Source organism: Carex rostrata, chromosome 14, assembly GCF_964058835.1.
Source record: "Carex rostrata chromosome 14, lpCarRost1.2, whole genome shotgun sequence".
Classification (NCBI taxonomy): Eukaryota; Viridiplantae; Streptophyta; class Magnoliopsida; order Poales; family Cyperaceae; genus Carex; species Carex rostrata.
In genome coordinates, this window is record NC_135931.1 from 3,071,799 (window position 1) to 3,085,959 (window position 14,161).

The 14,161-nt window shown below is 36.6% G+C and overlaps 2 protein-coding genes across 2 annotated transcripts; one reads left to right on the forward strand and one right to left on the reverse strand.

The window, feature by feature from the left end:
• Window positions 1–6,413: 6,413 nt before the first annotated feature.
• On the reverse strand, window positions 6,414–10,270 carry LOC144565545 (uncharacterized). The gene is made up of 6 exons (XM_078315334.1): window positions 9,564–10,270; window positions 9,063–9,492; window positions 8,705–8,957; window positions 8,041–8,127; window positions 6,969–7,928; window positions 6,414–6,919 (listed from the first exon to the last, which is right to left on the reverse strand). Exons 1-6 carry the CDS (start codon window positions 10,268–10,270, stop codon window positions 6,414–6,416), a joined length of 2,943 nt encoding a protein of 980 aa, XP_078171460.1.
• A 773-nt stretch (window positions 10,271–11,043) lies between these two features.
• On the forward strand, window positions 11,044–13,521 carry LOC144565338 (Pentatricopeptide repeat (PPR-like) superfamily protein). Its single transcript, XM_078315064.1, has one exon. It carries the CDS (start codon window positions 11,111–11,113, stop codon window positions 13,364–13,366), a length of 2,256 nt encoding a protein of 751 aa, XP_078171190.1. The 5' UTR covers window positions 11,044–11,110; the 3' UTR covers window positions 13,367–13,521.
• Window positions 13,522–14,161: the final 640 nt, after the last annotated feature.

Below are 14,161 nucleotides of genomic sequence, written 5' to 3' on the forward strand. Positions count from 1 at the left end.
TAAAAAAAAATTCAAGGTTATTCGGACGAGTAACCTTGTTATATGTTTGATTGGGATCGTATATATAAAGTAGGAATTCAAAATTTTATTTTATTAGAATAACTTATTCTTACAAAAAAATTAAATTTGTCTATTTTATAAAAAAAAAATTATTCTAGCTATTTTTATTTTGCAATCAAACATATTCTTGAAGTTTTATGCATTCAGTTGTTAGTTTTCTTTAACGGATTTGTTTATTTTATAAGTTACTTGTTTTTAACAATATATTTGTAACTTCTACATATATTTATCAAAAAAACGTGTGTAACTGTATATTTTAATATAAATTATTTTCAATAAAAAATATTTCTAACATTAGTTTTGTGTGAACACATAGCAAATTCTTTATACGTTAATGAAACTATTTTTTTTTTGAAAGACAACTATTTGTTTATTTTAAACTATCATGTAATTTTATTGCGCATGAGTGTTTATGGAATATAATAATAATTGACATATATTTCAGAATACTTCAAGTATCTTCAAACTTATGCGATCCGAAATTGATTATTCTTGATACATGCTTAAAAAGAATAAAAATAAAAAACAGTGCTTAAATATATGAAATTTGAATGTTAGACTAGCTATGTGTCTAATAACATACCTCTCATTTTATTTCTTTATTTTTTATTTTTTTTTTATTGTCAAAGATAACTCTTATGTAGTGCCTCTCCTCATTTTTTAAACTCTATTATATTTGGTACAGATGTACTGAATTTAAAAAATTATTTAAACCAACTTTTTATTTAATTTGCATAGACATATCTCAAATAATATGAATAATCCAATCAAACGACTTACACTTTAATTGAATAAACTAAACTTTAATTCGGTTAAATAATATTTGGTACAAAAAATTCAATTCGTAACTAATAATGTCAATACTAAGTTGATAATTTATAATAATGTGTCTAGTATTACCTACATTACATTTTTTTTTATCTTTTAGTGGTCAGACTAGAATCGTAAAATTAGAAGTAAACTACCATAATTTATATCAAACTCAACTAAATAATTTTAAAAATCGAACGTTTTATCCCAAATAAATGTTTTATTTGAATTCGATTAAAATCAAAATATCGCAACAATTTAAATCCGCAACTAAAACAGTCCGACTACTTGCGCACAGGGAAACAAGGGTACGGATGTCTTTTATGTAGGAACGTCAATAAGTAAGATACAGATCAAGTGGATACTCATACTTAATAAACCATTGAAAAAAAAAATCTTTATTTATACATATACCTAATAAGTTAACGATAAAAGATTATACTTATATATGTCTTATCGAATATGAAACAAATCGGATAAATAGATAAAATGATGTTATTGACATCTCTATTTGTTCTTCCAATAAAACATTTTCAAAGCAAGAGAAATGAAGAAAAAAAAATTAAAAAAAAAACAAAGTTTGTATCATACATATTGAATTATAGATAAAATCGTATGCCTCATTCCGTATAAATATTAAATTTCTATATATACCGATATCCGTATCAGTACCCATGAAGCTACATACCGCCATACCTGATGAGCTAATAAATAATAATTCTTATCCATATATATTCATTTTTTTTCGAATACAATATATATAATAAAATCCTTCCATTAACACCCCTACTTTTTATAATATTTATTAGCACGCAATATAAATCCAAGATTACACTAAACTGCGCCCACGGCAAAACTTACCAGCTCTGTTTTCAACATGCCTTATTTTGTGCAAATCTCTCGGCATCCATTGTCAGCACAACATCGTTCTGTTCCAAAATATGACATTTCTAAAAATTAATAAGATTGAAAAATCTGATCTTGGTTACTATCACGTTCCAAACGCAAGGAATGCGGATGCTTATGCAAAATAAATAAATAAAACAAAAAGGAGAGTAAAATATATATATATCACCAGAAAATAACAACAATACATACTTCATGCTCGCGACATCGTCAACAAATATCTCTAACAAACTAAAATATAGTATTACGGAGAATACATGTAATAGTAGTGTCATGATACGAGCTTCGTTTCTTTACGAAAAAATATCACAAGTTTAATTTAATGATAATTATTTATTTTATATGCTTGGGTTTAAGGATATAAAAAACCACGCCATGACCAAATACGTTACGGACATCACGTGTACGTGTTGGTTCTGTGATGTGACCCGCGTGTTTTGTGATGTGACTATTCGCACGACATGACCATCTTACAGAACACTGTAACTGGACGGGATAAACCATTCCATTCGGGATGCGGCCTGTGATTTATCGGATCCTTCCCCGATTTTTTTAATAATAGAAAATAAATAAATAAAATATCGAATTAGGAGATCGTTTATGAATTTTTTCGAGATATAGATAGACCAGGAGTAATTACTCCGTCCAAGGGACGAGACTAAATATCCCATCCAATTTATATCGCTGATAATCTACACCTTAATCAACTTACACTACAACAAAGTAGACACTTTTTGCGAGAGAAAAAACGCTTTTACGACGGTCGTCCGTCGCAAAAAGTACCGTCGCAAAAAGAAAAAGCTGAACAATGAGAGTAGTCCGTCGCAAAAAGTCACTTTTTTATCCTCGCGAAAAGTGTCTCATTCTTGTTGTGTTAGCGGTGAAAAAAAAAACTGACGGTATAAGCATACCCATCCAGGGTAAAAACAAAAAAACCAGCGCACTAGGTTGTGGTACTTATTGGATTTCCACAAGCTCTCCCATCTCTGGCCGACACCTGGTTTACAAAAATCAAGTACCACATCTGGTCAAACATCTTTGAAATTGTAAAGCCTACGATGTAAGAAAATTAATGTGTACCAGCAAGAGCAGTCCAAATGGCAACATCAGTCTAAGCCGCGAAACGGGATTTCTTTTACCGTCCCACAAATTTTTTTTTTTTTCGGACGAGTCTGAAAAAATCATAAAGATGGAAAATAACTTTCTGAATTTTTCTGTTTATTTCGCAATTACAATCTTCATCATTTATACAAATACCCAAGCACCCTTTCCTAAGCTGGTCACCGTATATATCTTTCCCTAATCATTCTATCAAATATTCTCAACCTAAATTACTTTCCTATACAGCTCACAATAGATATGTCATAAGAATTCTATCAAATATTCTCAATATTGTATACCATAAATTTAGATTCTCTACACTCCCTCTCAAGTTGGAGCATGCAAATCACAAATGCCCAACTTGCCCAGCAAATAACCAAATTGCTGCTTACCAAGAGCTTTTGTAAACATATCCGCCAATTGTTCTGAGGATCGAACATGAGAAGTAGCAATGTAACCAGCACGAATCTGATCACGTACATAATGACAGTCTACTTCAATATGCTTTGTCCTCTCGTGGAACATAGGATTAGCTGCTATATAAAGAGCAGCTTGACTATCACAGAACATCTGTATGGGTCGTGTATGTGAAACACCAAGAAACTGAAGAAAGGATTTGAGCCAGGTTAACTCACATGCTAAAGTTGCCATGGACCGATACTCTGCTTCTGCAGATGATCTGGACACTGTATGTTGTTTCTTGGTTTTCCAAGAGATAGGAGATCGACCAAGAATCACAAAATACCCAGTTAGGGATCGTCGAGTTAATGGACAACTAGTCCAATCCGAGTCACAATATCCATATAACTGTAGATCACTATCAGCTTGAAGGAGAATGCCTTGCCCTGGTGTAGCAACCATGCTACGAGACTGACGCTCAACTCGACCTCTTAAGTTCAATATAAATTTTACTCGGAGTAGCCACCCGTTAGAAAACGGGAAATACAAGTTATTTTAACTTATGACTAATGGGTTCGTGTCTTGGTTATGAATGTGGAAGGTGTTAGGCACCACACTCACCAGCAAGAAAACCGGTCTTTACTAATTTGTAGCTTTCAAAAAATATATTTCCACAATAGTGCAAATTACAAAATGAAGTAAACAAAACATAACAATAAAACAAGGAAAAAAGAAGTCGAAATAGCTAAAGGAGAATTAAAAATAGAAATTTTCAAGATGCGCAGATCATCGTCTTAATTGTCAGAATGGCTGCCTTTTTTTGCAATTTGAGGACTTGATTAATGAGAAAACATATTTATCATGTCTCCCATTTTTTTTTAACTCATGACACTAAGCTCTTTACTAAAATGCTTCTAAAAATCTGACTTTTTTTTTTTTGTTACTCTATTTTTGGGGCTGATTTCAACTTATTTTTTTTTCTTTGCTAGGCTCTCTTTGCACTTATCAGCCGTCGAGTTGAAGTATGGATATGAAGGACTATATATAGCTACTTGATATCTTCCTGTAGCTTCCAACGTTCCAACATGCTTTATATTTGTTTTCCCTCCTACATTGAACATAGTTTGGATGTTAGTTGTCTCATAAAGTGATACTTAAAAGATAAAATAAATTTGTCTCCAGGTGCTTTAATTGATTTAACTTAATATTAAGCCAACTTTGGACTTATGATCTCAAAATGCAAATGCAAATAATGGACATGGCAGCAAGATTCTCGCCACCTGATTTGATTGATTTTATTTTTAGCATGCAATAGTTACTATAGTGGCTATTCATTCATGCACATGTACATAAATGATCCTAAATGGACGTTGAATAGTTGCTATATTTGGGGTGTCATGCATTTTGTTGTACCATGTATATTTTCAAGTGAAGTGCACGCTTTGTCTTTCGTACATATATCAGGCTCCTATTGGATGTGTTACTCATATGTTTTTGCTTACAAGTTTGTTTTGCACAACATTAGAAAAATAAAATAATTTCTTATTTTGACAATAATTGTTGCCGAAAATCTAATCAGAATATATTCAACTCTCTCTCTCTCTCTTTTTATTATTATTATTATTATTATTTTATTATATATATATTTTTATGAGCTTATGCAACTTAGGCTTAGTTACATGCATTTTCATGTTTTTTTACTGCCATCTATACATTTTTACTTTTACAAGGAGGAAAATGCCAACTAAGTAATTTTTGTCCATTTGCTACAAAGTCAAAGATTTCACTTTTCTCATAGCATTCACATTTCTTAAAGTTTTACTCAAGCCCTGACATGGTTTGTAGTAAGAATCAAGTTGTCAGGTTGCTTATTCTCTATGGTTGTATATATGGCCATATACCGTGTAGTGATATATTAGTACATATATTGTTATATGGTATATTAGTAGTTTGTTTAATGAGTGTTGGTGCACTAAAGCTTAAAAAAACTAGAATTTTTCCCTAATCATCCTCTTCTCTTGATCTATTTATTATGAAATATATCTAAAATTTTAGTAAATAATTAGAATTCACATGGAGTCTAGCTATATTAAAAATTGACCCGGATAATAGGTGTAAGCATTGCCTTGGATTCAATATATCATGATCAAACTCAACTTAAATGAATGTAGTTCATAGCATGAATGCAAGTTTGGGAATAGAGACTAGAGAACACCGTGTAGCATGAAACAATGCATTTATTGAAGTCCATAGTTGGCCACTAGTGCATATTCTCATGATTCACACATAATATTTAAGTCCCATGTGGTAAAAGAGAATGAGGTAAATAGTTGCACATATTTTTACTAATTTGGATAGTTTCTCCATGAATAGTAGGTGAATAGTTTCATACACTATTACCACATGGATGAATTACACAAGTACTTAGATGTAGTAAAATATGACAATAGGTATCGTGTGGATTTCATCTAAACCATTGCAATCTATCTATTTTGTCTATTGACTCCATGTGAATGTTGAGACTTGATACTATGCCCCTATTATACGAGATCTTGAGATAAATATCTGAAGTTTACAATATGAAGTAATTTCGTCTATACCACTGTCTTGAAAAAATTGATTCTAGGTGTTACAAATCATCATATCCGTTATATATATATTGATGGTTATCACGGTAGATTATTTTTATAGTTTTCAATTTTGCATCATAGTTGGAAACAAGCAATTTTGACATACTTTTGTTTGTTTTGAATTCACGAATTGTAGTGCAATATAGTGCGTGGAATAATTAATGTGACTGTAGTATTCCGATACAATGTCATTGCAGTTTAACTAACGATTTTCTTGCAGCAATAGATATGATATTACTATAGCTCAATTTATAATTTTCTTATTAATGTGACTATAGTATATTGGTATGATATTACCATAAATAAAATATGCATTGTAGTGTCATGAAGTTTTCGCAAAGACTAAATATATTTTTCCCATTAGGTTTTATCTTAATTTTATGAGATGATATATTTACTACTAGAATTCACCTCAAGACCATGGATAAAAATAAACAAACCAAATGTGATTGAGATATTAACTAAAAATTGAATTATAAAGCATACATTTCTGTAGAAGCATGAATATTATATCCTTGATTCATCATTGATTTTAGAACTCGTGTTTGGTGCGAATATAATATTTTCTTTCAAGATTGTACAATTTTGGGTGTCTACACCTGGATTGCCTTTCAAAAACCTCAAGACTCGAAGTGCAGCATCATAATGCGCTTGAAGTGGAGCTTGCATAAACTGAGCCAAAATATGTACCGAATAACACAACTCAAGCCGTGTGATAGTCAGATAAATGAGTCGCCCAACTAAGCGTCGATATTTCTCAGGATCCGTCATCAAATCACCAGTTGCTGTAGACAAATGATGATTTTGCTCAAGTGGAGTTGCTGCAGGTTTAGCACCAAGAAGCCCACACTCGGCCAATATGTCAAGTGTATATTTGCACTGACTTAGAAACAAACCATTTGGTCCTCTTGCTATCTCGATACCCAAAAAATATTTGAGCACTCCCAAGTCCTTCATGTGAAAAGTGTTACTCAAATATTCTTTGAATCTTTTTATTGCTGCACCATCATTGCCTGCAATAACTAAGTCATCAACACACTAAGACGGTAAGAAAAGCATCACCTTTGTTATAAGCAAAGAGAGAATAATCTGCCTTTGATTGAACAAATCCATAAGCCTCAAGTGTTGCGGTTAATTTCGAAAACCACATGCGTGGAGCTTGACACAACCCATAGAGCAATTTTCTGAGTCGGCACACCTTTCCAGGATGAGATGAGGCAAAACCTGGTGGCAACCGCATATACACTTCCTCATGCAAGTCACCATGCAAAAATGCATTATGCACATCCATCTGATGCAACTCCCAACCTTTAGCAACTACAACTGCTAGAAATGTACGCACTCTGACGATCTTTGCAATGGGAGCAAATGTCTCATTGTTATTGATTCCTTCAACTTGACAATTGCCAAGAGCAACCAAACGAGCTTTGTATCGTTCAAGTCTTCCATCTGAATTGTATTTGATACGATACACCCACTTACAACCAATTGTTATTTTTCCTTGCAGCAACTCCTCAACGGTCCATGTTTTATTTCTTTCAAGTGCTTCTATTTCAGCTTGCATTGCATCACACCAATTTGTGTTCTTTATGGCCTCTCCAAAATGCTCTGGCTCCTTTTCTTTAGTCACTGCAGCCAAAAATCTTCTATGTGCCATAGAAAAATTATTACAATTTACATAATGAGCTATAGGATAGGGAGTACCTGAGGAGCTGACTGATGTGAGGTGAGTATGAGATGTATCATAACGAGTAGTGTAGCATATGTAGTCTTGAAGTCGGGTTGGGGGCTGCCTTGAACGTTTTCCAAGTTCAGGCATTTCTGCCTGGGTGACCGGTACAGTGCCAGTTATCTGGGTATCCTCATCACCTTGTACTTCTACAATCACATCTACTATATCACTGGTTCCACCATTCTTATTACCATCCATGCTACTGTTCTCACTACCACTCCCCCTTGCTTCCAAATTACAATCCTTTCCAAGACAATAAATTTCATCATCAGTGTCATGTGCACCAGTTACTAAACCCCATTGAAAAACCTGGGGTGAACCAGATGCTTCATGTTATCTTTTTGGAGCAAAAAGGAAACTCATTTTCACAAAACACCACATCTCGAGAAACAATAAACTCACAAGTCTCAAGGTCATAAACACGCCAACCTTTCTTCCCAAACGGGTATCCAACAAACACACCCTTCCTACTCCTACTTTCAAACTTATCTAAAGTTGCTGACTTATGAGAAACATAACATAAACAACCAAAAACCCGCACAGGAGCATATGAGGGGGGGTTTCCCAAACAACAATTCATAAGGAGTTTTATTCTTTAGCAATGGAGTGGGTGTTCTATTTATCAAATAGGCAGCAGTGAGAACACATTCACCCCAAAACTCAAGTGGCAGATGTGACTGAAATCGTAGGGCTCGTGCAATATTAAGGATATGACGGTGTTTTCTCTCAACTCTTCCATTTTGTTGAGGTGTACTCATACACGAGGTTTGATGCAAAATTCCATTTTTAGCATAAAACTGTTTTAATAAACTAGATTTGAATTCATAACCATTATCACTTCTAATGCACTTGACTGATTTTGTATATTGAGTCCTCACCATTTTACAAAAAGATTTTAGCAAATCACCCGTTTCACTTTTCTGTGCCATCAAATACACCCAAACAACACGGGTAAAATCATCAACAACTGTTAAAAAATAATGTGCACCACAATGGGAAGCAACACGATATGGACCCCAAATATAACAATGTATCAATTCAAAAGGTTCAAGTGTTTTATTCAAACTTGTAGGAAATACATCTCTTGTCTGTTTAGCTTTCAAGCAAATATCACATGCCCTTTTCAAAACACAACTATCATACTTAACACCAGAAAAAAGAGATGTTATCTGAGTCGAAGGATGCCCCATGCGTTGGTGCCACAACACAAAATCTTCATTCTTACTCATATGACATGCTCGTGCTGATGCCACCGAATGATAGTAGTATACTCCATCTCTTAACTCACCCACACCAATCAGCATCCTCGAATTGCGGTCCTGTATAATACATAGCTCATTAGTAAATGTAACAAAGCAACCACTATCTCTAATCAATTTACTAAGTGAGATAAGGTTGCAATTTAAAGATGGCACATATAATACTCTTTTGAGAGAAATTCCTCCCTCCAAAAACACTAATCCTTCTTGTTCAGCCATAGTCCGTGCCCCATTTGGGAGTTCAACGGATGATGGTGGCACTTTATAAACGTGCCATAAGCACTCAAAGTCACCAGTCATATGGTGAGATGCACCACTGTCAAGTATCCATTTGAGATTAGAAACCTTACCATTCAATTTTTCACTTGAAGCACCTGAATTGGAGACACTAAAATTGGCTAAAATGGTCATTATTTGCTGCACTTGTGCTTCTGATAAACCTGGTATTTGTTGGGATCGAGAATCAATTCCATTGTTATCCTGTGAGTCAGCAACACTTCCTTGCACTGCATTTGCTATACACGGCCTCGTCCTCTTCCTCCTCCACCACTGCCACGTCCTCCTCGACCACCGCGTCCTCCGCGGCCCCAACCTTCTGGATACCCAATTATTTCAAAGCACCGAGACACATCATGTCCAGATTTTCCACAGTGTTTACATGTGTACCTCTCACCAGATCCGCCCTTCTGTTGACTGAACTCGGTCTTGTTGAGATGCACAACAAAACCTACAGCCTCACTTCTCTCTTCTTTACCTCGTGCCACAGATCTGTGCCGCTCCTCTTGCACCACCATTGAGTAAATTTTACTCAAATTTGGCAATGGATCCATACTCAATATATTTGTTCTCACTGTCCCAAAAACCGAGTCATCTAGACCCATTAGAAATTGATGAACCTTTTCATCTTCTCTTTGCTTGAAGAGTTCAGTGGTCACATTACATTTGCAACCGCCACACTTGCAAACTGGAACACGTGAGTAGCTGCTGAGCTCGTCCCACATGGACTTGAGACGTGTATAATAAGCCACAATTGACTGTCCCTGTTGTTTCGCTGCAGCAATATCAGCCTTCAACTGATAGATACGCGGTGCGTTACCAACAGAAAAATGTTCTCTTAGATCGTCCCAAAGCTCCTTTGCAGTCTCAAAATAGGCCACACTTGGTTGAAGTGCAGAATCGATAGAATTAAACATCCATGATACCAACATTGAATTGCAGATTTCCCATAAATCTGCTTCAGGTTCTTCCAGTTTTGGCTGTGATACTGTACCATCAATAAACCCAAGCTTATTCTTGGCACGCAAAGCGTTTCTCATCGCCTTCACCCACATATCATAATTTTCTCCCTTTAAAACATATGAGCTTATCATCATACCTGGATTATCTGATGAATTGAGATAAAAAGGAGAGGTACTATCAATAATTTTCTTGACAGGTAGCTATGTCTTGTCTTTCTTTGCCGTTTCATCCATCTCTACAACTAACCTAGGATTCTTGCGCAATACTAAGTACTAAGGTGGAGAAGATTGTACCGGCTGTCGCAACAACTAGAACGGAATAGATGGTGTATTTAGATTACCTTCGGCATAGCCATTAGCAATCAATACAACCAATCAACTCTGTGCTCTGATACCATGAAAAAATCATAAAGATGGAAAATAACTTTCTGAATTTTTCTGTCTATTTCGCAATTACAATCTTTATCATTTATACAAATACCCAAGCATCCTTTCCTAAGCTGGTCACCGTATATATCTTTCCCTAATCATTCTATCAAATATTCTCAACCTAAATTACTTTCCTATACAGCTCACAACAGATCTGTCACAAGAATTCTATCAAATATTCTCAATATTGTATACCATAAATTTAGATTCTCTACAGTACTATCTTGCAAATTATGTTTTTTTTTTCCGCCACTAAATTGATTAAGGTTGATTTGGCGTAAGATTAAACGAGACAGGATATTTAATCCTATTTAAGAGACGAGATAATTGATTCCGGTCTACTTAATTATATCTCAAAAAAATTCAGAAAAGATCCTCTATTTCGATATTTTATTTATTTATTTTCTATTAATAAAAAAATCAGCCTTGAATCCGCTTATACGCCTGGACTCGCGGTTCAGTGTAGACCGGCTATCCCTGATTCAGCTGAAAGAGCCACTACGGCGACTCGTACAGTCGTACTATCAACGCCATCGCAATGGTGCGATGCTATTTCTGAGCGCGGCGAAGAAGATCCGCTCCTACTCCTCCCGCCCCCTTTCCGTTTTGCTCTCTACATATTCCCCATCTAGAGACAAAATCAGTAGCGGTGCAATCAGGCCATTCCCTGACTACTCTCCAAAGAAGATCACCTCCGTGCGCGACGCCGAGTTCGTCCAAGACCTCACCTCCGCCCTCCGTCAGCATCACCACTATCCATCAAGCGACCCAACCTCCTTTGGTTGTGTGCTTTCCCCTTTCGCCCCCACAATCCGCGCCGATCACCTCCTGTGGGTCCTCCCCTCACTGCGGTCCCACCTCCCTCTTGTGCTCTCCCTCCTCAACTGGTTTCGCTCTCTCAAACGACCCCGCCGCAACCACCACTACCACCGCTCCCTAGCTGAAGCCATTGCCATCTCCGCCTGTATTGCATTCACTAACCACGAGCTTCCTGAGGCCCGACGCCTCTTACGTCAGGGCCTTCACCTCCTTCCTCCTCCCCCACATTTCATCCACCTCGTTATTTACACATACAAGAATTGGTGTTCCCATCCCTCGTTGTTTGACCTCCTGTTCCATGCTCTTGTTGACACTGGAAACCTTGACCATGCGGAAGCGCTCTTTCACCAGCTGCTTAAATATAACATCCTCATCTCCAACGATGCTTGCAATGCACTTCTCTGCCGCCTTCCGATTGATAAAATGCTGTGTTTATTCAAGGAGCTCCCTGAGGCAAGTGACTTCCGATGGAACACCAAATCATATAACATTGTAATCCACGGGCTATGCCGGTCGGGGAAGGTCGCTGATGCACGTACAGTGTTTGTTGATATGGAGAAGAAAGGTGGGGTTTTCCCAGATGTCATTACTTATAGCACTCTCATTGATGGATACTGCTCACTTGGTGAGCTAAGCAGTGCCCATGAGTTGTTCGATGAAATGTCTAACAAGAGGTTAAAGCCCAACACCTTCACGTATACCAGTTTCGTGAACCTCCTTTGCAAGAATGGAAGACTGATTGATGCCAGGAAGATTCTCATGGGTATGATAAACTGGGGCATCACTCCAGATGTAGTAGTATACACCACTTTAATTCAAGGATTTTGTGAAATTGGTGACCTATATTCAGCCTATAACATGCTCGATGATATGAAAAACAAAAGTCTAGAGCCTGATGCAGTCACCTTTACCACATTGATCCGTGGGTTTTGTCTGCAAGGGAAGATGGATGGTGCACTTCATCTCCTTAAAGAAATGCATAGAAAGGGGCTGATTGCCGATGAGGTTACTTATACATGTCTTATTGATGGCTATTGCAAACAAGGAAGGCTACAAGAAGCCTTTAATATGCACAATAAAATGCTCGAAATGGGTGTGCAGCCCAATGTGGTGACATACACTGCTCTGTCTGATGGGCTGTGCAAGCAAGGTGAGCTGGACACGGCAAATGAGCTTTTGCATGAGATGTGCAGAAAGGGACTTGCATTAAACCCGTGCACCTATAACTCATTGATCAATGGATTTTGTAAATCTGGCAACCTAGAACAAGCGATGAAAACAATGGGGGACATGGAGATGGCAGGGATAAAACCTGATGTCTACACTTATACTACTGTAATAGATACTTATTGTAAATTTGGAGAAATTAAGAAGGCCCATGGTTTACTGCAGGAAATGCTTGAGAAAGGAATTCAACCTACTATAGTTACATTTAATGTCCTGATGAATGGCTTTTGCTTGTTGGGTATGGTAGAAGATGGGAGACGGCTCCTGGAATGGATGGTAGATAAGCACGTAAAACCAATCTCCACTACCTACAACTCTCTCATGAAGCAGTATTGCATCCAAAAGAATATGAAGGAGGCAACTGATATCTACAGGGGGATGTGCTCTGAAGGGGTGGCACCCGATGAGAATACCTATGAAATATTGATCAGGGGTCATTGTAAGTCAAGGAACATGAAGGAGGCATGGTATCTTCATGCTGAGATGACAAACAAAGGATTCAAGCTCAGTGAGAGCGGTTACAATGTGCTGATTATGGGCCTCCTAAGGAGGAAGAGAGTTCCTGAGGCAAGAATCTTGTTTGAAGAGATGAAAGAGGCTGGTTTCGCGGCTGAACAAGAGATCCACAATTTCTTTGTTGATTTTGATTATAGTGAAGGAAACTTAGAGCAAGTCCTTGGGCTCTCTGATGAGACAGTGCAGGATTGCCTTTCAGAATCTGAGGGTGACCAGAGAAAAACAAGTACAGGTCATTGACATTGATACTTCAGGGAAAGACCTCAAAAGGTAAACCAATGAAAAGGAAATGGATAACCAGGGAGGATAGCCAAATTGACAAATGACCTCACTGTAAGATTGTTGTATTATTGTTGGACATATAAATTGGATTAGAAACAACAATAATTAGGCTATTTGCCTCTGTTTTTTTTTAAAAGCTTCACAGAGGCTGCAGACTCGCGAGAGGGGCTCGAACTCTCGGCCTTTAGGTATGTAATGGTCTTGGGACTTTTTCCTAGCCAACTGCGCTACCGCCCCATTCTCATAATTACACTATTTGCCTCACTTGCTAAGAACTAAAGATTGTAGAAGTATAGTGCATTGTTTAATTCTCTGTATTATAAGATAACCTGCTTGGCATTTTAGGAACTCCAAGATTCTAGATCATAGATGATGTCGGCCCAAATTTTGTACTGAGATAAGAATATTCACAAAAAAACTGCAATTTGTGCTTAGTTTCTACAGAACCTATTTGAGTTGAAATTCTGTGGATACCCTGCTAAAATTCAATATAAGTCTTTGCCTTTCCCTTTTCATTTTCATGCTAAATTTGCTGCTAAATTATACTTTAATTTTTCATTGTACATCATGAAAATGCTCTGTAGTGCTGTGGTAATTTACTCCTTTCTTTTTTTTTTGCTGGCTGAGACATCCTCCTTTTAATTCTATATTCTACTTATTTACTTTTTTGCTAAGGAGGCACTGGTCATTTTCTGATAACGTCTGCATATTCGTAATGCGGTTGGTTGCAATTGTGTCAGCAGTTATTCTAGA